This window comes from Salvia miltiorrhiza, chromosome 3 (genome assembly GCF_028751815.1).
Source record: "Salvia miltiorrhiza cultivar Shanhuang (shh) chromosome 3, IMPLAD_Smil_shh, whole genome shotgun sequence".
NCBI lineage: Eukaryota > Viridiplantae > Streptophyta > Magnoliopsida > Lamiales > Lamiaceae > Salvia > Salvia miltiorrhiza.
This window is the reverse complement of record NC_080389.1, coordinates 6,024,299-6,050,396: the sequence shown is the minus strand read 5'-3', so window position 1 is coordinate 6,050,396 and position 26,098 is coordinate 6,024,299. Positions and strand designations below refer to the sequence as shown.

At 37.7% G+C, this 26,098-nt stretch overlaps 1 protein-coding gene across 1 annotated transcript; it reads right to left on the bottom strand.

Annotated features, from left to right (window-relative positions):
- Nucleotides 1-5,897: 5,897 nt before the first annotated feature.
- On the bottom strand, nt 5,898-10,293 carry LOC131017218 (MDIS1-interacting receptor like kinase 1-like). The gene is made up of 2 exons (XM_057945956.1): nt 7,492-10,293; nt 5,898-6,522 (listed from the first exon to the last, which is right to left on the bottom strand). The coding sequence occupies exons 1-2, from the start codon at nt 10,151-10,153 to the stop codon at nt 6,113-6,115; spliced, it is 3,072 nt and encodes a 1,023-aa protein (XP_057801939.1). The 5' UTR covers nt 10,154-10,293; the 3' UTR covers nt 5,898-6,112.
- Between the last annotated feature and the right edge of the window lie 15,805 nt (nt 10,294-26,098).

The following is a 26,098-nucleotide window of genomic DNA, read 5'->3' as shown; positions in this document are numbered from 1 at the left end:
CATCTACAAAATATCCCCACAAATCGTCTCCCAAAACTGCTCTCATCCCAAAAACTTAACTAATCAATGCACTGTTTGGCCAAACGGATCACAGATCCTTATCATTTTACACAAGACAGCAGTTTGGGCAAACGACACATAAGAACACAGCTTAACTTTCTCTAGTACTTAATGGAATGAAGTTCAGAATTAGACATGCATCACTGGGCCAAAGAGATAGTCCAAAAAAAGGCCTTGGCTTAATTATTTAGTGACTAATAAGAACAAAAAGGTTCAAGGCTTCAAACACGGATCACTAGGGGTTAATGTTCGGTAGGAATTCAAAAGCAGGCCAAAAGGCTACCCTAGTGCCTTCTATCATGCATCACCAATGACTCACAACATATCACAACTTCATGAATAACAAACCACTCAAAAAGAAAAATAGTAGAGAGTGCTCCACTCTAATAAGCTCAATTCTCACATATATGTAGCTTTTTACTCATTGTTGCTCTTATTTGTCATCCCAAATGTCATCCAACAAAAACACAAAATTTTCAATCTCAAAATCCCAATTCTCAAGTATCAAATCTCAAGTTCATCACATAACTCAACCGGGCAGCATGCTTATCACTAATATTTCAACAACACAAAGCTCAAGACTCACAAAACGACATAAAACAGACTCAACAGAAAACAAACTCAAAGACGCCCCCCTCACACTTAGATTTTGCTTGCCCTCAAGTAAACAAAATAAAGTATAAGCAAAGGAGCAACAAGACACACAACGAAACACAAAACATAAAAAACAACGCAAGAACAAGCAAAATAAAACAAGACAAGGAAGGAAATCACTGTGTGCGCTGCCGCCGCAGCTCCTGTCTGATGGTGGCGCTCAAGTTTGCAATGCTCTCCTACAGGGCCGCCACGTTCACGTAATCCACTGCTGCGTCACCTGATTTTTTTTTTTTTAAGAAACTTTAACAAAAATTAAATCTAAAGAAAGGGAATTAAAATTGAAAGAAAAATTGAACGAAACGGAAATAAAGAAAAAGAAAAACAAAACGGGAGAAACAAAGGGAAAGAAAATCGGGTTGCCTCCCGATAAGCGCCATTATTTAAAGTCTTTGGCTAGACTATTGATGCAATCAGAATCTCGTCTGAGGTGACAATGGAATTTCTTCCACTGTTGTCATATGAGATGCATCGCAATACGGCTCCAACTTATGATAGTTAACTACAAACGTCTTTGCCGTAGCCAAACTCTTAATCTCCACTGGTCCGCCTGGCCAAACAGACTGTATCTCAAAAGGACCTATCCATTGCCTTCCAAGCATGAATCGGACCTTTTCACCGACTTCAAATGTTCTCCAGAATCGATGCTTGTGATAAGCTATCGCTGTTAGATCTGCATACCCCATGTTGGTATTATAGGCTTCCAAACGGAGCTCCTCCTCACACTTATCTTTTAAGTCGGGTGGTTCCACATTAAAATGCAGAGTTCTATAACGTGGCTTCCGTCTGGGCAAACGAACCGTATGTCCAGAACCTGTGAATTTCGGGTCATCATGAAGAATTTTGTCTTGTTTGGGCAAACAGAACGTATTTTCAGAATCTGCCAATTTCGGGTGGGCATGAGGAGACTTGGTAGATTCTTTGACTTCTTCATTGTTCATCCCACGAGCATCAAGACCAGTTGCTCTTTTGATCAAGGTCGGTTCCAACTTGTCCTGCACAGATTTAGTCTCAAGATGTTCTTGGACAGAAGGGTCAGTAATGTTAGTGGCACAAACAGTTTTAACAACAAGGGGACTTTTCATGGTATCATCAATGTTGAAAGTAAACTTTTCTCCATGATAATCCAAACAAATTGTACCACTATAAACATCAATGACTGCCCTAGTGGTCCTTAAGAAAGGACGACCTAACAGAACACTGGCTGACTCTTTCGACTGCATACCACTCATTTTCACCACATAAAAGTCAGCAGGATAAACAAAATCATGCACCTTTACAAGAACATTCTCTAGAAGACCCTCAGGATGAACACGTGACCCATCAGCCAACTGAATCACCACCTTAGTAGCCACCAACTTCACACCAATTAGGTTATTATAAACAGCTAAGGGCATGACATTAATAGAAGCTCCTAGATCACACATAGCATGCTCAATCTTAGTATCACCGATGAAACATGGCAGAGAAAACATACCTGGATCCTTGCATTTGGGCGGCAACTCTTTTCGTATCACTGCTGACACGTTCTCGCCCATCACAATCTTTCCAGATTTCTTAGACTTTCCATCGATGAAGTCCTTCAAAAACTTGCTCAGATGAGGGAGTTTGAGTGCTTGGAGGAAAGAAAGATTAATCTCCAACTTTCCAAATATCTTCATGAAGTCATTGATCTCTTCCTCAGGCTTCTTCCTTGCTAACCTTCTTGGGAAAGGTACTGGTGGCACAAACTTAGGATCGCGGAGGCTCAGTATTGGTTCCTCCTTGGTCGAATCATCTTCAACCCTTTCTCGTTCCGCCTCCCTTCCTTTCTGCACAGCTTCGGACTCACCGTCCTATTTGGGCAAACGAGACGTATTTCCAGATTGACCTCCAGTGAGCACTAGTTCTTCAGAATCGTTCTGTTTGGGCAAACAGTTGCTCTTCCCAGATTCGCCTTCTCGAGCTTTTTCCACTTTCTTGATTGGTGGTTCATCCAATTCTTTGCCACTTCTCAAGGTGATCAAGTTCACACTTTCCTGAGGATTCACTTGGACTTGCGATGGCAATTTGCCTTGATGGCCCTTGAGTTGATTCACGGAAGTTGCGAGTTGAGACACTTGATGAGCCAACCCCTCAATCTGCACCTTCTGCTCGGCTTGAGATTGTTGAAGCTGTTGCACATTATTTTGCAGAAATTGTTGGTTGCCTATCAAATCTGCCATCATCTCCTCAAGTGACTTACCTTGCTTCTCGGGAGGATGTTGCTGAGCTTGTGGAGCTTGATACCCCGTCCTTTGATGTGGGGGACGGTAGTTTTGCTGCTGTGGCTGCTGCATCGCTGGTGGCTGCTTTGGCTCGGGATCTCTCCATCGGAAATTGGGATGATTTCTCCATGGCGCATTGTGATTGTTCGCGTACTGGTCCCGTTTGGGCAAATGGGGCAGTGGCGCGTCACAGCTGTAAAAATTCTGGGAAGAGTTTGTATGGGCTTGATACTCTTCCTCATCCCCTGTGCATTGCAAACTCGTGTGGCCTGAATTACCGCATGCTCCACATGGCTTTTCTGTCGGTTGTCCAGCGGTTGCAACCTTCTCCACCACAGTACTCAACATTCTCTCCAATTTCCCCATCCTTGCTTCGAACTTCTCCTCAAAATCTGATGAACTAGCTTGAGCAGCTTTCTTGAGCAGTTGGATGCGCGGCTCCTCATATTCCCTCGTTGCTTCCACCAAGTGTTGAATTAATCTTTTGGCTTCACTCACCGTGTTTTGGGAAAATCCCCCTCCACTTGCTGAGTTCACCAAATTCTTAGTGTCAACGGTCATCCCTTGGTAGAAATACTGCAACAAGTCACCCTCAGAAAACTTGTGGTTTGGGCAACTATCCACCAATCTCCTAAATCTGGTCCAGTAGGCGCTTAACGATTCATCATACTCCTGCTTTGCACCACTGATCTCCTTCTTTAGCGCGTTCGTCTTGGTGGGAGGGAAAAAGTGCTCCAGGAATAGCCTTTTCATCTCCGCCCATGTAGTGATAGAATACGGTGGGAGACTCGCGAACCAAGAGTTCGCCTCTGCTGTCATGGTGAAGGGAAAAACAACTAATCTGAAGTGTTCCTCCGTTACATCAGTGGGGCGCTTCTGTACCTTGCAGATCTTGATGAATTCGCTCAGGAAATTATATGGATCTTCTCCTTTCTTCCCATAGTACTTAGGAAGAACATTAAGCAACCCAAGCTTAATTTCTATAGCAGTAGCAGCCGCCGGCATCCGGATCGGGGTTGGGGGGTCATCAGCTTCGTGGCTGGAGAGATCGCACAGTCTCGGATCGTCAGCCATGTCACTCTCAGTACTTGCAACCGAAATTGAGTCGGTTTCTTCTTCACAGTCTGATTCTGTCTCCGAGTCGTGGTTTGTTTGGGCAAACAGAACCTCTTCCGCAGCTACAGAACTGGGTTTCTTCTCGATGAACTGTTCTTGTCGAACGGGAAGGTTAGCCTGCGAATCCAGCAGATCCAGTAGCTTCCTCGCCTTTGCCTCCTTCCTTAGCTTCTTCGCGGTCTTCTCAATTTCACTATCGAAGAGGAGGTTTGGCTTGGACGATCTGCTCATAAACAAAGAAAATAAAAAAAAGAAAAATAGACAAAGGGAAAAGAATTAATTAACACCGCTCCCCGGCAACGGCGCCAATTTGGTGGACGTCGCCAACCACCAAATAATTCCTGCGGAATTACCAAAATAAATTAGTATAATGGTAAGCAGGGTCGATCCCACAGAGAGCAATTAAAACTCATTCAAATCCCTAAATCTATAAAAACGGTGATGCCACCACGCCTTAACTTTGGAGAAAATATTAATTAACTAAGAAAAGCAAATTAAATCAAATAAAAATAATTCTTGAATTAAATCAATTAAAGAGGTAATTCGGCTCAAATAAATCCACTCTAATTCAACTCTGATCCTCGACGCAATAATTAATTAATCCCTATCAACCAACCAGTTATAGGATACCGTGAAACGCAACGGACGTACCCCAATTCCTACTTACGGTGTCGATAAACAGCTGGAGACGCCAGACCTGCTTATTTCCCTTATTAAAATATAACCTAGCTGGAGACGCCAGACCTAGATTTAATATTCTAATAGCATTAAGATGAAGGAACCCAGTTTATATCAATTATCCTAGATACGCTAGTAATAATTAATATACCAATTAATTCCTACTACGAACATGGTAGTTGTATCACTAATCAGTCATATTCCAACAATTACGGATTGGCAGGAACTAATTGACTATAATCCAATTAAACTTAAGTTGATCAGGCTTAAATAAAATCAGAATTATCTTGGAACCTAGGAATTAATCAGAATCAATAGGAATCAATTTTAAACCAATTAGGTCTCACAGATTATCAAATTAGAGTTTCATTATTCTCGCCGAATTAAAAAGTTAGCTACTCATACTTAAATTAAAAACAATCAAATAAATAAAAATAAATATAAGAAAAATAACCGAGCAAAAGCAAACAAAATAAATTGCAAGAATTAAAAGTAACCACTTGAACAAGAAGAAAACTCGTCTGGCCCCTTGCTCCAACTCCAATCGCAATTGTCAATTAAAAAGCAAGAATTCAATGTAAAGTAAAACAAGGGAATTCCAATTACTAAAAGAACGTGTGAATCAAATTGCATGCAAATTAAAAGTGCTAAACTAAACATATGCGGCTGTATCAAAAGTTGTGTGTTTTAAAACCAAGTCAAACTAGTCTTATATCTAGTCTCCAATTGCGGCTCCACTAAAACTAGAGTCCTAACTTAAATCAAATACAAGGGAATTAAACCCTTAAGTGGCCGAACACCCTAATTAGCATGGGTTTCGGCCCTTTCCAAAAAACTAAAGCCCAAAATTAATTAAAAGAGTATTTGGCTTAATTAAATTACAAAATAATTAGCTCCAAAGCCAAATCTCTAAATTCCTCCAAAAATCACCAACTTCTTCATCAAATTCTCGACTTTCAATATTTCCTCCATCCACGAGATCCATCACCAATCCATCTAATTCCTGCGCCAAAATATCACAAATTATATAAAATCATATAAAAATCATGCCAAACACACACTAAACTAAGTAACTAAAATACACACATCAATAAGCTCCAAGAGCTTATAAGCTCTTTAAAATAAGATTAGCCAAACACTCTCTAAGTTCCAACTCCACACAAAGCTTCTATTAATATTAAAACTACTCAAATCAAAGAAAAACTACCTTGTATAAACACTATGCTTCCTTCCCTTGTTCCCACAAACACAAGAAGGTGAAAACCAACATATACAAAAAAAAACTTTACAACTCTATAAAACTTCAAAAGCATTCCAAATAAAATAAACTCAAGAAGTCTTCACTGCTAAAAAGAAAACTACAAAAGGCCTATAACCGGTGAGTGTGCAAATATGAGCTTCTCCTTGCTAGCAGTGTATCCCCAGCTTTGGCAGATGCTCTTCCTCCTCGGCTTCGCCTCCCCGAGCATCGTGACCACGTCTCTCATCGAGGGCCTCTCCTTGGGGAGCTTAGCGGTGCACAAGAGAGCAATCTTGAGCACAAGAATCATCTCCTCCTGCACATGCTTGCACTGCCCTGCAATGTCTGGATCCAATGCTGCCTCTGACTTGGCCTTGCTCTTCACTTTTCGACGCAGCCATTCGACTATGTCGATCGACTCCCCGAATGAAGGGTCTAATGGCGGCCTCCCGGTTAGGAGCTCGAGTAGGACTACTCCATAGCTGTATATGTCGCTCTTCTCATCTACCTTGAGTGTGTATCCATACTCTGCATGAGGGCGAAAAAACGCACATTAGAAACGCGCTTTTTCATATGAGACCAGTCTTTTGCAAACGGGTTAATTAACTATAAAATACACAGTATAGTCAAATTTCACAACACTATTTTCTAGGTAAAAAAATACACAAGTTTTTACTTTTAAGAATTCGCCCGAATTAGAATTCCAGTCAAATTGATTATGTGGAATTTTGACTTCTGTTTTGCCACACGTAAGTAATTTTTGACTTTCACTTAAAATAAATAAGATTGACCGAAATTCTAATTTGGACATAAAAAAAAATTGTGTACTAGTATTTTTTTTCAAAACGCATATTAGAAACACGTTTTCTTGACATGATCGATCTTTCTAGACCGGTTAGTTGTCTATAAATATACGAAATATACCTAAATTTCATAATACTATTCTTTTGGTAAAAAAATGTACCCGAATTTTTAATTTTTTTTAAAATTGCACCCAAATTAAAATTTCGGTCACATTTAATCCTACATGGAATGCAAAAATTAGTTATATGGCAATTCCGAGCTAAGAACTCCATCTGAATCTCCATGCCAATATCGATCCGTTTGCCCACGAACAAATTAGTTACGACATGCAGATTTAAAGGACCTTTTTGACTTCTGTATTGCCATGTAACTAATTGTCGACTTTCACGTAAGATTAAGACCGATGGAAAAGAAAAGTTTGCAAAAAAAAATTCAGCAATAAAACACAATTCAGACTTTTTAATTTTCGCCTTCCAATGCGACACATCTTCTATTGCATTCATGAACGTTCGACATGCGGCAGCACGAAGAGCATCCACATAGGTTGAATCAATACTCGACTCATCCATGCTGTGGGTCCACTTACGAGTCAAGTGTTGCAGTCAATAACGTCACACAAATAGGCAATAGAGGATCTTAACACAAAGAAAAAGCAATGCTATAGCTAGATAAAAACCAGAACTCAGGATTTACCTGGTGCAATGTAGCCATACGATCCAGCCACCATGGAGACCGTCTCATTCTTGTGCATCATCGTCCTCGCCAGCCCGAAATCCGCGATCCTCGCCTCGAAATCCGCGTCCAGCAAGATGTTATTCGACTTCACATCCCTGTGTATGATCGGCGGGTGGCAGTCGTGGTGCAGGTACGCCAGCCCCTGCGCCACGCCCAGCGCCACATTATACCTCGACACCCAATCCACCAGCACCCTCCCCGCCTCCTTCCCGTGCAGCGCCGCCGCGAGGCTCCCGTTGGGCATGAACTCGTACAGCATCATCACGTCGGCCTCGTTGTGGAGGTACCCGAGCAGCCGGACTATGTTCCGGTGCCTCAGCTTGCCCAGAATGTTAACCTCTGCAAACAGATCATCGCCGCTCTCCACATCGCTCGCCTCCGATGATGATGGCCTCCACAGCTTCTTCACCGCTATGGCTGCGTGCGGCCTTTGAGGCGTGGCGGCCTTGTACACGACCCCGGTCCCGCCCACGCCTACCACGTTCGCCTCCTTCACGCAGGCCAAGATCTCCGCGCTCGTGAAGTTTAGCCTCTGGAATGCCACCAGCCTCCACGGCCATTCCGAGCTGCTTTTCCTGAACAAATCTGTGAAGCTGCATAGATACCACTTCCTATACATCTGTCTTATTATGAAAACGATTACTCCGGCAACGACAATCGCAGAGATTCCGACTGCGAATCCGACCAAAACATGCCTCAAATGAGCCTTGCTACTACTATGTGAAGAGCTGCTGATCAGGGGATGTGAGCAAGATGGGAGCATTGCACCACCGCAGAGGCCGGGATTGCCGGCTAGGTCGTCCGGGCTGATCGTCATCAAGATCCCGTTGCTCGGGACGGGGCCCACGAGGTTGTTGTGGGAGACGTTGAGCGTCTCGAGAGCAGGGGAGCTCCCAAAATCCTGAGGTATCCTCCCCACGAGGGAGTTCTGTGAGAGATCAAGAATGGAGAGAGTTGGCATTGTGGCTATTGCTCTTGGGATTTCTCCGCTCAAGTTGTTGCTTCCGAGGTTCAGGTTGACTAGCTTCTGGCACGAGGCGACGCTCCTCGGGATCACGCCGGAGAAACGGTTGTGGGAGAGATCGAGGACGGACAGAGAAGGGCAGCCTTGGAACTCATCAGGGATCTCCCCCGAGAAGCTGTTTGATGCAGCCATGAATGTTTGGAGAGTGGGGATGGAGAGGAGGCTCGAGGGCAACGAGGAATCGAGGCGATTCCTCGAGAGATCGATGAAGGAGAGAGAAGGGGAGAGGGCGAAATCCGGGGGGATTTCGCCACTCAGATTGTTGGTGGCCACCTCAAGCCTCTGGAGCTCAGGCAGAGCTCCGAGGCCTAAGGGGATGGAACCCGAGAGGCGGTTCCCGTGGATCCTAACGCGAACGAGGGACGAGCAGTTCGCCAAGCTCCCCGGGATGGCACCGGAGAAGGAGTTGTTGAACAGGATCAGCTTAGTGAGATTCCCCTGCTCACACAGAGTAGGTGGAATCTCACCGGACAAGAAGTTTGATGAGACATCCAGCCATTGCAGAGGGGAATCTTTCCCAAGATTCCAAGGCAGAGATCCTGTAAGAGAGTTCCTCCACAGCTCAAGAACCTCAAGATTCCTCAGCTCACCAATCCTCTGAGGAATCTCACCACTCAAGTTGTTACACATGAGATTCAGCAGCTTCAGATTCTTGAGCTCAGCCACCTCATGAGGAATCTCACCTGAAAGCTGGTTGTCTGAGAGATCTAAATAGGTTACAGATTCCAACCCGGAGATCTCAGGTGGAATCTTCCCCACAAAGCTGTTCTGATACAAGTAAACAGTTGTGAGCTTCTTCAGATTCCCCAACTCCTTAGGAATCTCACCGCTCAAAGTCCCCACAGCCAAATCCAGATACTGAAGATTCCTCAAACCACCAAGCTCCCTCGGAATCCCGCCCTCAAACTCGTTGTATCCGATGATGATTGTCTCCAACGACTCCATTAGCCCCACCTCGACCGGGATCTTCCCGGTCAGGTTATTCCCAGAGAGGCCTAAAAACCTCAGCTTCTTCAGATTCTTGAAAGATGAAGGAATTGAACCTTCAAAGAAGCTTCCTCTAAAATCCAAGCTCTCCAAAGAAGATGCATTGCCTAGATCATATGGAAGCAAGCCTTCAAAGTTGTTGCTCGAGGCGTTGAGCCTCTGCAGCCCCGGGGAGGCTCCGAGCCCCGGAGGGAACCTCCCCACGAAGCTGTTCTGGCTCAGATCAATGCTTCTGAGTGAGGTGAGGTTCCCCAAGGCCCTCGGGAGCTCACTCGAGAACGAGTTGTTCGACAGATTGAGCTCCGCGAGGCTGCTCAGATGTTGAATGTGGCCGGAGATGATGCCGCTGAGATTCATGCTGGACAGGTCCAGCTTCACTACGAGGCCTTCTTCGCTGCAGAGGATGCCGGCCCAACGGCATTGTGGTGAGGTGGCTTTGTCTGAATCTGTTGAGTTTTCTTGCCAGTTTTGTAGCTGGTTTAGTGGATCAATGAGGGTGGATTTGATCTGTAGAAGAGATGAGAGCTCATTGGTGGAGGCAAGAACAGAATGAAAAGCAATGGAACAGTAGAAGAAGAGGGGGATGAGGAAGAGGAGGTGAGGCCTCATTTTTGTTTACACTTGTGGTTTTTGATTTGATTAAGGTTTGATTGATTTTCAGCTTTCTTGCACCATTTTAGGTTCTTGCAAGAAGGGGTGGCTCTGATCATGGACAGGAAGAGCTATATGAACAAAGCTGCAACAATGATTGGTTAATCAGTTAGTTAGTATAATTATTGAGAGTGTGGGACCCTTTGTTTTTTCGAGGGGCCCAATCGACTGTTGCGTCACTATCTACTCCCTCCGTTCCAATTCAATAGGTCATATTTCCTTATTTGAACGTCCCATTTTAATGGCCACTTCCTAAAATAGAAAGTCAATACATAATAAATATCTCAACATAGCTCATTATTTAGAATAAATGTCATTATACTTCATATATAATTGTTTTTTTTCTTTATTTTTCTTTTCTATTTTTTAGACAAATATATCCCTAAAAAAATGACTTTATCTCACTTATTTCATTATAAACTATACGTTTCTTGGCATCTATGTTTAAGCGTTGTGGCCTATTGAATTGAGACGAAGAGAATATCTAATATAGGTTGAGTCTGTCACACAGGATTTGCTATTAGATTTATCTCTTTTTATATAAATTAATTGTACGATGTTACCAAGATTTACTCAAAACATACGATGAATAATAGTCGTGGATTCCTAACTCCTTATATACTCTTGGTAGACGGAGATAATATTCAGAATCATCGTGAATAATAGATTGATAATAGTCGATTTCTCCTCATTAAAAAAAGAAAAAGAAAAAGAAAAAGAGAGAGAAAGAGAGAGAGATGGGACCCCTTTTTGCATGTGTGTGGATTTTCTTTGTACTAAGCATAAATCTAATGATTAAGTGGTGATGGAGGATTAATTAGTTTAATTGAGTTCGTGAGGTCTTGGGATTCTAACCAGCTATTAATCTTGCTGCAAATGACTGTAACCATTTGGACTGTTGCACATTTGTTCCGACATTAAAACATGGAAGGGAATGTGTTTAATGAAGTGACAGTGCTGCTAATTACATTTCAGTTTGTATTTAGCTATAAATTATTGGTTGATTAGGTCAACTCAAACAAGATTAATCAATTTTTAAGCATCTTAATTACACATTCTGTACCTGGTGTTTACCTTGAATTAAAGATAATGTTTCTTGTTTTGTGGCTGTCAACAGAAAACTGTTCATGCATGAACTACCATCATGTGGGATGTCAAGCTTCTTTCATTTAGTGGAGCTGTCAATGTTATTCTCTCTCTCTCTCTAAAGAACATATATTCATTATTTTATTTTAATTTGATCAATATTTGAATGGATAAATAATGAGTTTATAAGGTGTTCAAATGCCCAAAGTCTCAAAAAAGAAAAAGAAAAAAAGATGCGCAAAGTTAGAGCATATCTTCTTAATTAACCCATTTTTTTTTGTTGCAAATATTTTACATCTTAAATAACCCATTTATAGTTGCAATGTCCAAGTGTTAGTTTGTAATTTAATTCTCTATTTCCTTTATTTTATCTAATTATGCTCTTGGTAAAAAAAATGTTGAAATAAAATAAATAATTCATCCTGATAAATGTATCACTTTTTAGATGTGGTATTTTTAATGGATAAAAAATTAAAAAGTTGTGTGAGGTCATGTCCCAAAATAGACGTGATACATTTTTAAAGGATAGACGAAAAATAGAAAATTTGATACAATTTTCAGACGAAGAGAGTAATATTTTTGTAGCACTTAGAATTATCTTAGCAAAGTTGCTCATATATCATAGTTATATATCTCCTACATATAATTGGGCATAATACTTCATGTATGAACTAAATATGCAGAGTTATGATATATGGTTGGGAAATTTCTCAAAGTTTAATCATATGTAATATAAAACAATTAAATTTGATTCCAAAATTCAACAATATTGAAAATGTAGTAAAAAAGAAGGAGATTGTAGTTGCAACTATTTTCCTAGAAAATGAAACAAAAGAGAACTCACAGCATACATAACCATTTTTTTTTAAGTATATAATATAAAGAATATTTATAATCCTTAAAAACTTTCATTGTCACAATCTTTCAACAATGAACACTATTTACTCTCTCTTTTCCATGCACACGTTGGCCACTTGATAGAATGTAGACATTGAAATTGACAATTCATGAATTCGATCGATATTATTAATACTTTACGAGTGTAAATAGGATTTGAATTGTATTTATTATAATTAAAATAGAAAAAATTAAAACCATATCAATGATTCATGATGAGTGTGCAACGCAACGCAAATGCATTATCCCCTCCCCCTACCCCCCCCCCCCCCCCCCCCCCATTTGCGATAATATAGACTATCATCACTTGGAAAAAGAACATGCACCCCATCTGTAACATTGAATCTTTGCATGAATTTAAAACTATGAAAACAGTACAAAATTTAATTTATTGATATATAGTTGCAAATAAATAAACAAACACTAAAAGTCGAAAAGGGGCTGGACACCATGTGAATTGAAGCTACACCTGCACCTTCTTCTATAGATAATTGATTTTACGTATTTGCCCCTCTTCACAATCTTATAAATACATGGTACGGTTATTGAACATTATAAATTACGAAATGTGAAACATGATAAATTCGATCATTACATGTGAAACATGATGAATTCACGGTGAAAAATGTAAATTTGAAAAAATAAAAGTGATGAATTCACCGTAAAAATTCACAATTAAATGGCTGAAAATAGTTCTTAATTTATATTTTAAAATAAATTTGTATTTGATCTGGTTCTAAAGGGTATATATATAAATATTCATGTACTTTGAATCACTTTCAATTATGACAACTTTAATACTCCCACGGATTTTTCGTTAGAGACTCGCCCCAAACTATATATTCTCTTTTTTTTTTGGCAAACAAATCAAATAAATTCCAAGTTAACTGTAAATTCAGGCTAACTGGTCGATTAACCGAATTAAAGGAAAAACCTAAAACAAAATTCCAATTCGCGTAAAAAAAAGGTTAAAAGTTCGTGTTTTTTTTAACATGTTAAAAGTTGGTGTTGATAATGAAGATTGTACTTGATTTTTATATATACAAACCAGTACAAATATATGAATTTTATGTAGAACACATAATTTATATATATATATATATATATATATATGGGAAAGGCTACAGTAAAACTCTTAAAATAAAAACTACAAACCAGTAAAAATGTATGAATTTTATGTAGAACACGTATAAATTCACTGTATAAAGGCATGAATTGCGAAAAATAATTTTTTTGCTACCTATGGGATTCCAACCCAGGACCATGAATTCATCCAACAAGGTGATGAATCAACCATATGTTTCTCCTTTGTCCGAAGGCCGACGCGGTGTGGGACGACATCCAGAGCTGGATCGGTTTTTGCGCGGCTCGATCGCAAGGTATTGATGATCACTTCATCTCGTTTACACATTTGGGAAAAGAGAAGAAGTACTGAAAGTTTTTGAAGGCTCTATGGATCTGCATGACTTGGATTCTATGGAGACGAAGGAACGAAAGCAGATTTGAAGACAAGGTGTGGGAGATCAAAAGCACTACGTACCATGGAAATCAAAGCTAGAATGTGGAGTTGGAACAAAAATTTTGTAATTTTTGCTTGGGAGTCATCCTTTCCTGCTTGGTGTTCAAATGAGATTTCATGTATTCTCTGTAATTGACTCTTTTGGTATCTCTGGTACCAGTTGTTATAATTAAATATTTTTCTCTGACCAACAAAAGATCTTAATGATCTAAGGGCTGAAAATGGTTCCTATTTTATACAATAAAATGTGTTTTTATTATATCCCTCTCCTATATATATATATAGGGAAGGGCCACCGTGAAAACACTTCTTCAAAAAAATAAAAACATTTTTTAATATACGAATTTTATGTAGAACACGTATGAATTCATCCAACATGGTTACGAATTGTGAAAAATAAATTTTTGCTACCTTTGGAATTCGAACTCAGGACCAAGAATTCATCCAACAGGGTTACGAATCAACCGTAGATCTTGATGATCTAAGGGCTGAAAATTGTTTATATTTTATATTTTAAGAAGTGTTTTTATTTTAGCGCCCTCCCCTATATATATATATACCTAAATAAAAACATTATAAATTTCATAATAATAATGGTGACAATTGCCTATTTTGAACTATATAATCATCATAGCTCAAGGTTTAAATTCATATGGTGCCATATTCTAGTTTTGTAAATTTCATAATAATAATGGCACAATTGCCTATTTTGAACTATATATAATCATCATAGCTCAAGGTTTAAATTCATATGGTGCCATATTCTAGTTTTGAACTATATATGATCCATTGCACAAATTGGTAGCAAATAAGGGTAAAATTGTAATTACATTACAATCAGCATTATTATTATTATTGTCAATCGATCTCAAGTTGAATACCTATGATTATATATTGGCATGTCCAAGAATAATTTCTCATTTATATTATCTCTTAACCAAAGTAATGCCTTCACATGATAAGTATTTATAAAAAAAATCTAAAAATACCTAAAAGAAGTAAAAAAGATCGACCTTTCATTATATAAAAACTCAATGATAGCATATAATAATAATAAAAAAATATATATAGCGTAAAGAAGGATCTACTTATGAGTCTACATGAGGTGTCCACATGCTTAAATGTAACAACACATCAAATTTCATATTTCATCATTAGGGATGCATGGATTAAATATCCAGATTTACATGAGAGGTACAAATAATGAATACTATTTTATTATATTTTTTAGATTCTTTAGTCATTTTAATGGAGTTCATGTACCCTTTTAATTTCAAAAAGTGTCGCTTTTTGTTAGTATTTCCCTATTAAGACTTGGGCTACCAAGAAAAAATTATCTATAATTATGTCATTGTTTTGTGTATATATATAATTAAGTTTTACGATTAAGATAATAATTGGTACTTAATTGGGTGGTTTTCTCTCCTTTTGTTTTTCCTCTTTTTGTTTCTTTAGCAAAAACAAACTTCAGAGGCTTAGAATTTATCAAGAACATTCAAGAGAAGAATCACCATGATTGTTTGGCATAAAATAAAGAGTCTCATTTTGAGATAATCATTTTGAACAATTAAACACAATATTTAGCCATTCATTTAAAAAACACAAATTTTAGATATCTTTTTACGTTTTAAGACTATTTTGCCCTTAATTATGACGGATCGGATTCGAGTTAGCGCGCAAATTAGGTACACTTGGCACTATTTAGTGCCAAAAGTACCAACAGAAAAAAAAAATTGTACTTTTGGCACAAATGACAATATTAATGCTAAAAGTACCAACAATTTTTTTTTTAAAGTAAATTGGTACTTTTGGCACAAATGGTAATATTAGTGCCAAAAGTATCATTTAATGATTTAACCCTAAATGAAGAATCTAAACTCTAAATGGATAATGTAAACCCTAAATGGAGAATCTAAACCCTACAAGAAAGTGTTCAAAATAGCCATATAACTGCACTTATTTATATAAGACAAGTATCAGCACAAGTATATGATACTATTGATACTAATATGGTTACTAGTATAATTCGTATATGGCACTATTGGCACTAACAGTGCCAAGTGTACTAATTAATTTTTTTTTCTATTGGTACTTTTAGTACTAATAGTGCCAAGTGTACCTAATCCGCGCACAAATCCGAATTCAGTTCATCCTAATTAAGGGCAAAACAGTTTTATAACGTAAAAAATAATTAAATTTTGTGTTTTTCAAATCAGTAGCTAAAATTTGTGTTTATGAAGTTTCTCTTTTGAAAATGACCACACGTACATCGTTTTTAAAATAAATTGGGGGCGAGAGAGAGAATCTTAATCATACTTGATAGTACTGAAAATAAGTAAGACTATAGTATAAGATTACATATTCTTCCAGTCACTAATTTTCTAAAGTTCTTTTATTTATTTATTTTCCAACTTTTTAGCCCTCATCACCAATTTTCTGAAGTTCATTTATTTATTTTTTCCAACTTTTTTGCGCTCTTCCAATTTTATTTTCTTTACCCTCTGCCGTTGAAATAACAAGTCTATTGGGCCCGACCTCACATATAGGGCTTTGATTTATAAGGTTTATCTTTCTATTTTAAGAAGAAATTATAATTTCTCATTTCCTCTTGTAAATAACTCAAACAATCAATTTTATAGTTGGAGTTGCGATCTTTAATAAAAAAAAATTATTTACTTATGTAATTTATTCAAAAAATAAATTAAATAAGATGTGCGTGTGTTGGCCTCGCAGTAGATGGTTAATGTCCAAAACCTGAGGTCCTAGATTTCGAGTTCATCATATTACGGTTATTAAATGTCTTTCTTTACTTAAGTATACTTCAACTTTCTAATTACTATTTACAAGTTATAACTAGATTTATGGAAGGGTTAACTATCTATTAGTTGGAGCAAAGCGTATTACAATTCTTTGAAGATACTTTTTTAGAAAAAAACCCCTCTTTAGAAACCTAAATGAATTATTAAACAAGTTGTGTTCCACCCAACACATATATAACAAAAGGATCTCAAATTACAAAATACACACACACACACACGTGTAGTTGAGTGTGGTTATTATTATTATTATTTTAATAAATTAACAGTATTAAATAAAGAAATTTAAATGTTCCGCCACAGGGGACTCGAATCTAAGACCTTTGGCCTTAGGCATTATCAGAGCAGCTAAAAGTTGCCTAATATATCCAATATTAAAATTGGGTTGGACTGGAAAAATTTGGGACTAAATATTTCTACAAGTTGGGCTGGGCTGAGGAATATGCATACATTGCATTTCAAACCAGGAGTCTTTATATTTATATTTATATTTCAAGTTTATATCATGCAAAATTCAATATAGCTAGCTATATTGGTCACTTCAACAACATTCCACATAAAAGGTTCTTGGTTTGAATCTTTATAGCAACATTCTTGAGTTATTTTTTTGCATGGTGGCTCATGTTGGGCTGGGCTGAGGATTGAGGAATATTCATTTATTGCATTTCACTTGTTTATTTGCAGCAAAATCTAAATTATTTTCGACCAATTTGGCCCCGTGGCCATGGAATGTTCTGCATTCCCGATCCGCACCATTAGCGGTGAGCAAAGTATTCAAAATTTGAATATTCAATTCGAATCAAAATTGAAATTTAAAATTTAGTTCGAATTTTTGAATTGAATCAGATATATTTAAGATAGATTTTAGATTTTCGAATCGAATCAGATTGATATATTTAAAATTCAAAATTTGAATTATATTTATAATTTTTATAATATTATATATATATATATATATATATATATATATATATATATACTATTTTCTTGTTTGATTGTATGAATGATTTATTACTTAGAATTTTAATCCGATTATAATTGTCTAATTGGTTAGTTTGGTATATATTTCAGATTTTTTAGATTTTTTTTAACTCTAGATTTTTTGGTTCGAATTGGATTTGATCCGAAAATTTTTGGATTTTCAAATTCGAATTTTCAAATATTATGATTCGAATTGGATTTATTTTTTTCAAAATTCGAATTTTCAGATCAAATCAAACTAGACAAAAATCTGATCCGGAATTTAAATGCTCACCACTACATACAATTTGACAGCTCTAAGATAATCTAACTAGTATAGTTGAGCGGAGACGAAACCAAGCCTCAAGCTAAACCCCACGATTGTTAGGACATTTTTATTTTTTATTTTTGGGTTGTATTTTTTTGTTCCAATTTTTATATATAAATTTGAAATTTCAATTGTTTAAATTTATTTTCAAATATAAAAATATAATTTCATCCACACATTTTTTTTCTCTTTAACTGTCTGTAGTTATGAATGGATGAATTTCCAAAACTTTTTGATTGACTTGAATTGGCGAGGGACACGTGGCAAGTGCAAATTAGCTAAAAACAAAGACATGCAACACATAAAGCAAAGATTAGGCCAAAAAAGTTACAATGTGTGGAATTTGATTAGTGGAATTTACTGTTGGAGGCGCCACCTAAAAAGCCAATTAATCCATCCATATTTGTGAACTGCCATCTCAACTAATTCACCACTCATAAATTATTTTTATAATCTTCTTGCTGACTCATCCATGACTCACAAACCAATAGAAAATTAATTCACAATTAGGATTCTTATACTCTTTTCAATTTGGATTCTTACACTACATTATAAATTTTCATAGATAGTTAGGTTAAGAAATAAGGTTAATTGACTATAAATTCATAAATTATTAGTTAATTAGAGCATCCACATCGCTTACACGATGCGGCCTACTCGTGTAAGGCCGCTATCGTGTAAGGTGATGCAGTCCTTGTCTACACGAGGGCTACACGTTCTAACGTGTAGTCCATTTGACCGTTGATGAAAAGCGTGTGTGAAACACGCGCCATTAAAAAAAATTAGAAAATTCGATTTTTTGAATTTTGAATTTGAAGGCAGCTTTGATAGTCTCGGTTTGCGTGCAAATTTGACCGTTCGATTTTTTTTCTTCTTCTCTTTATATTCTCTTTTCCACCTTCTTTTTCCTCACTTTCACTCCACAATTCTCCTATTTCAATCTACACCTTTCAAGCCTTTTCTTATTTCTTCTTCCGACAATGGCGGAATTCGACCATAGTTCTTCGTCTGATTCATCCGACGGTGTAGCTCACGCGATCATAGAGGAGATAGAGTTGCAGACACAATTGCTTGCTCAAATCTACACCTAATCGGTGCCAGAGCTGGGACGTGTTAAACGTCCCCGGTCTTACGTCCACCGTGATCGTGAGGATGCCCATCTACGTCTTATGCAAGACTACTTCAACGACAATCTGATGTACGGACCTACATTTTTCTGATGGCATTTTCTTATGCAGAAGGAGCTGTTCTTGCGCATTGTCGAGGCTGTTCAAAGTGAAGATACTTACTTCCATATGACCACTGATGCAATAGGTCGGGACTCTCTCACCCCTTTGCAGAAATGCACGTCGGCTATTCGCCAATTAGCCACCGGCGTCAGCGCGGATACTTTTGACGAGTATCTCAAAGTTGCCGACTCTACCGGGCGTGTATGCCTCAAGAAGTTCTGCAAGGCTGTCATTCGGGCTTTCGGAGCCCATGGATTTCCTGGGATGCTCGGGAGTCTTACTCAGATGCACGAGGTGCGACATGATTTTCTGGGATGCTCGGGAGTTTTGATTGTATGCATTGGGGATGGAAGAATTGCCCAAAGGCGTGGCACGGCGCATATACACGTGGTGATCAAGGGGAGCCAACCTTGATCTTGGAGGCCGTTGCATCCCACGATCTGTGGATTTGGCATGCCTTTTTTGGTGTCGCTGGTTCGAACAACGACATCAACGTTCTCAACCAGTCGCCTCTCTTCGCCGACGTGTTGGATGGAACGGCCCCACCGGTAGGGATGGCAACAGGCCGGATCTAGACCGGGTCTGGCCAATACCAGATCCAGATCCGTTTTCATATACCAGATCCAGATCCAGATCCGTGGATCTGAAAATTTTGGATCCAGATCCGTCAGATCCGCGGGTCCACGGGTCCAGATCCATGGATCTACTATTTTTAAATTAAATTAAAAAAATTTCACAAAATCAACAACATCTAATTTCCATCATGAAAAATATAACACAAAATACTTTTATCTAATTACTTTTAGTTTTTATTCTTTTGAATATAATTTATTTGTTATTTTTAATTTAGTTAATATTATTAGTAAACTAAATATAAAATATAAAAAATATATATAAAATAAAATGGATCCACAGGTCGGATCTGGGCCGGATCCGGATCTAAAATTTCAAGATCCAGATCCAGATCCGTTTTCAAAATTGAGATCCAGATTCAGATCCAGATCTGTCAGGTCCAAAAAATTGAGATCCAGATTCGTAAAAATAGATCTGGATCCACGGATCTAGACCGGGTCCAAGATCCACTGCCATCCCTACCCACCTGTGCTCTTTCAGGCGAACCATCGCTACTACCAGATGGGCTACTACTTGTGCGACGGCATATATCCGGAGTGGTGTTGCTTCGTCAAGAGTCCACCGATGGCGACAAATCAGAAGGAGGCGAGATTCAAGAAGATGCAAGAATCGGCACGAAAGGATGTCGAACGTGCCTTTGGAGTCCTTCAAGCTCGGTGGGGAATCATTCGCAGTCCCGCGCGTAATTGGTACCTGGAACACCTCCGAGACATCATGTTGTGTTGCATCATTCTCCACAACATGATTGTGGAGCACGAAGGTGAAGCAGCCACCAATTAGAGAGATGACGACGCGGGACATGGGGCGTCTAGCAGTGACTCGACGGAGAGTGGTCGAGCAACCGTAGTTTCCTTCGAGGAATATGTGCAAAGAGATACCCTTCTCCGAGATAGGCAGTTGCATGCCGCGCTCCAATATGATTTGATGGAGCATGTTTGGGCACGTTTCGAACCTCTAGGGCCGAAATAGTTATTTGTAGGATTTGTTTTTATTTTATTAAGTTTTATGTAATTTTTAGGATTTCAAAATTAATGCAATTTAAATTTTAAGTAAATTGTGTGATTTAAATTTATGCAATTAAACCTAAATGAAAAATGAAAAATAAAAAAATCAAAACTAAAAAAATCATGTAGGCTATCATGTAACCCCAATACAGCCTCTTTACACCATGTGGTCCCTCCCATAAAGTAAGCTATCATGTAACACCAATGTGGATGCTCTTAACTCTTTTCGTTCCATTACAAATGTCTCACTTTTCATAATGAGATGTTTCATTTCTTTTTTGACAATATATTCCCTCTCTATACCTAATATTTAAATAATTTCCATCAATTCACTTTATCTACTAATTACGTATTTCTTAATCTTCGTGCTGGGCCAAAAGTAATGAGATATCTGTAATGGAACGGATGGAGTACTTTTTCAATAATATATAAAGTCGATGAATAAATGATTTTCAAAATTTTAGTTAAATTGAAGCTGCTGTTACATCGAAACTTTTAGATGTGGTGGCTAAAATTTTTAAAGATTGAATTCAGGGTTTTAAAAAAAATGGATGATTGTTAGTTTCGATTTGACCAGAATATTAATTAGGAAAATTTAAAAAATAATCAAAATTGTGTATTTATTCATTAATTTCATAGATATGAGAAAAGTCAAAATTCACTAATAATTTATGGATTTACAACTCATTAACCCTTTGAATGATCTATATGACTAAATATTTTGGATTATTGAACGAGTTTATATTTATACAATATAAATTTGCTAATAGTTAAGAAATTAAAAAACAAAAAGAAAATCGCCATCAGTACTTACATCTTAATTAGGTGATCGATATCGTTCATTGATTCATCATATCTTAAACCTAACTAATTTAATGTATAAGGATTGTTAATTAGTTGGCGTCCTTATTAGTTAACCCTCTAATTAGCTAGGTGGAGCATGGGAAAATTAAATATTTTCAAAAAATCATATAAGTTGTTAGGGACCCTTTTTAGTGCTCATTGAAATTTCAAAGCAAGACATAACTATATATTAACTATAGTGAAGAAATTCGGTCACGCAATTAATTATTTCACATTATTATAGATATGTCTCATCAATTATTGTCAATTTGTCATCATGAGATCACGCCTTACCTAATTAACAAATTTTATTGTCTTTAAAAAAAAATAATTAACTTCTAGTAATCGCGTGATTAATTGCTATGTAAGAATTGAAAACGTAATTGGAATACCTTGAGAAAGAAATAATTCACTAGTAATTAATCTAATTAACATCATAGTGTGAATCAAATTCACGACCTATTTTTAATAGAATTAAGAAAAACCAATTGCAATTATCAGTCACTTCACTTGTATATGGAGTAATATATATGTTGCCTTCATTTAATTAATATTTTTTAATTAGTGATGGAATAATGAATACTCCATTTTGAACTAGCTAGCAGCTTGTGCGATTATCACATGTAACATACAAAAATAAAAAGATAACCAATTTTTAATATATAAAGCTCATATGTTGCATAAAATAATCAAAAGAGAAAAGGGCTATGGTATGGTAATATATATACTCTCTCCGTCCACGAAATGAGTACCCATATTTCCTTTTTCGTCCGTCCACGAAATGAGTACCCATTTCCCTTTTTGGCAAGTGTACCCCACACAACCCTTTAATTAATACTCTAAAAAAGTGGGACCCTTAAACTATTCACACTACACTCCATACATTTCTTAAAACTCGTGTCGTCCACAAATGAGTACTCATTTCGTGGACGGAGGGAGTATATCTTAAACCCTACGTATATATATGTGTGTGTCTATATATGTACTCAGCTGTGTGTGTGTGTGTGTATATATAATTGCTGGGGCCAAAGTCCTTTAGCTTTGCATGTGCAATGTTGGTTGCATTTGTGCTTCCTTTTTTCTTAAATAATTGCTACTTTATGTTCATTTTCTTCAATAAAAAAAAAAACTAAGTCTCAACAAAGTTTTATTCATGAACTCATTCAACCCACAAAATTTCAACTAATTAACGCCACATATGATTAGCAAAAACACCATACCAAATCAAATGATCCACGAATCTAAAACTAGGATTATTACAAGGAGAATTCAACCTACAACAAAGTTAATCAGAAACACAAGAACTCCAATAAAAATTAATCTGTCAATGAAAAAGAAGAAAAGAAAGATTGGATTTTTATGTTGAAAAGAACAGAGAGAAAATGTCAATCTTGGGAATCTTTCGGACCAACTACACATAAAATAATTGTCAAAAAGATTCCAAAATCCCATTTTTATTCTCCCACCTTGTTTGGCCAATCCCAACTAGCCATTGGAAAAGAAAATTTAAAAAACAGAGACAAACTTAGGTTTTGAAAAAAGCCAAGAAACTGTAAATTGAAGCCAAGCATCAGACTTGCCTAGAAGTTGCATTTTTTCTCTCTTCATTCAAGAAAAAAACCTCAACCCCTTGGAGGCAATTGCTTCACATGTAACATGTTGCATACTTGTGTCTCCTCATCCCCACTTAAGCAATGCCCACGAAACCGCCTCGACGGCGCCGTCTCCGTCATCTCTTCCACCTGAAAAATGTTAAGAAGAAGAAGGAGAGAAAGAGAGAGAGAGGTGAGAGGTTTGGAAGGAGTGGATATAGGTACTTATAATATGGGAGAATGATTTTGCTTAGTACATAGGGAAATAAACAAAGGTCGACAGGTACAAAGATAGGGAAATAAATAAATAATAGTAGTAATAATTATAACAATAATAATATAAGTAAGGGGGCCTACAACGTTAAATAATTTTTACTTTGTACAAGTGCAAGAGAAGCTTTCCTCAGATTGGAAGTGGGAATATGAGGAAAGCCCATGAAAAATTGTTGGTCAAACCCTAATTTAAATGGGGATTAATTAAACTAAGAATGATTAGAAAAATCAACTGGCCAAACACTAGCTTAGAGAGAACAATCAAAGATAATGATGGGGGCGGCTTTGAGAGTTTTTTAACAAAATTAATCAAGAATTTTAGGTTAAAAGATACTAGTACTACTAAGCTAGGACTATGGTTAAATTGGGCTATAGTTTGGATAAGAATTCCATAGATCCCTAAAGATGCATGGTTTCAGTTTTTCTATTTGATTTTGATGTGCTACGTCGCTGTATATCCCACGTTACTTGGACAGATATTATCCAATAAAATAATAGATATATCCACGGTTAGTGTGGGCTTCGGCCCACCCCAAAATTTTTATTTTTTGTAATATAAATTTTATAAAGGGTTAAGGTACAAATGCACCCCTAAACAAGACACCCCTAGAGCGTATCGGCGTATCCCTCCCCATTCTCGACGTTGGCCCAAATAAATTCCCAGAGTCCATAAAAAGGGTACATTTAAATCCAACGAGAAAAACGGCTGTTTTCTCGCCATTAACCTTTTTTTAAAAAAAAATTCTGGAATGGGGCCCTCATCTCAGAATCATGGCCGTCGGCGCCGATCTCGTCGGACCACCGAAAATCTACCAACAACCGAAGCGGCAGAAGCTCGTGTGCAACCTTCGCGGCGTCAAAGGCACCGGTAAATCCGACAGGCAAGGCTTCTACGCCGTCGTGCTGTGGCTACACCAACACCACCCCAAAATCCTCGCCGGCGACGTCGCCGCCTTCGTTGGCTTCGGCGACTTCAAGGATCTCCTCGAGATCTTCTTCTAGATTCTAGAAGGCTCCGATGCGAGGAAATCGACGAAATAGATTGGAATGAAGTGGATGATTCTGACGACCTCGTGATTCATCTAGAGCAGATCGGCTATTTCAAGGATGATTCTGACGACCTCCTGATTCCCACGGCGATGGAGTTGATTGGCGCGGCACGCGGCTTCGTACGAGCTCAGCTCGGGGCTTGACGAGCTCGAAGTGGGGTCTGAGGTAGTTCGGGCTGCCGGTGGCTGGGACGAGGAGGGGCAGTGGCGGCGGTGTGGAAGCTAGAGGATTTTGCGGAGAGGGTGAAAGGGAGGGGGGCCCACTCAGAAAAAAAGAAAAAAAAGAGTTAACGGTGAGAAAATGACCGTTTTCTCGCTGGGTTTAAATGTACCCTTTTAAGGGACTCTGGGGGTTTATTTGGGCCAACGTCGAGAATGGGGAGGGATACGCTCTAAGGGTGTCTTGTTTAGGGGTGCATTTGTACCTTAACCCTTTTATAAATTTAATACTAATATATATGAAAGAGAGAAGGGAATAGAGAAATAAAAAAGCACAAAATCTCCTGTACACCCGGGTTGACCCGTACCCAGATCCTGACCCACATGCTAATCCAAACTCGCATCTCGACCCAAATCGTGTAAATGACACAAATGATATTGCTTATAATTGATACTATTCAATTATATAAATGACATTGTATCATTTTAAACTGTTATAGTGTCATTTAAAATATTATAGTGTCAATTACAGGAAGTGTCATTTATATTTTTGAATAGTGTCAATTATACACAGTATCATTTACAATGCTATAGTGTCATTTATACGCAGTGTCATTTGTATAACAGAATAATGTCAATTACACACAGTGTCGTTTGTATAACCGAATAGTGTCATTTACACGATTTGAGTCAGGATGCGGATTTGGATCAGGATTTGGGTACGAATCAACCCGGGTGTACCCAAGACCACCTCATAAAAAAGACGGGACACACATAACATTTAGGGCATGCACATTGTACACTATCTCAAATAGAAACAGCTAGCTCGACAAGTATCTATTCTTAAATTATTTGTAATTATTGTATTGGAACTATATAATTTATGAAAATATTATTCGTTATTATTACTATTATACTTATGTATGTTTAAAGGAAAAATAACAAAATATAGGGAATGCCCAAAAAGATCTTCGTCGGTCCATGAAAACTTGTTTTAACCCCTTTTTGAAGATAATTTCAAAGACTATTACTTTAAGATTCCCGCATATTTATACATATTGTCATTCATGGACCCATCATCTTTTAATTTGTGGGGCCCGTTCTCTCACTAACTTCCTCATTTTTTTTTTTTAATTTATGGGTGATCATTTCTCCACTCACTAAATACACAATTAACTTTTTTAAAAACATGTTGTTGATCTCCCCTAAGAATAGGTTTTCGTGGACGGGAGGGAGTAAAATGTAAAAGGTGCAACATGAAATATATTACATGACATGTCTTGTCACAAAATATACTATAGTAGAGCGATTAATATATGAAGGTAATTAAGATTCTAAGTTTAAGCCCACCATTGCACAATCTTGTAAAATTACTTGCTCAACAACAAAAAATTATGTTTATGCGCGTCCGTATATTGGACTTTCGGAAGAGTGGTTAATGTCTTATGGTGGAGTAGAAATACGTTTACGTGTGCCTGTACGTGTATTGGACTATATGAACAGTGGTTAACGTTT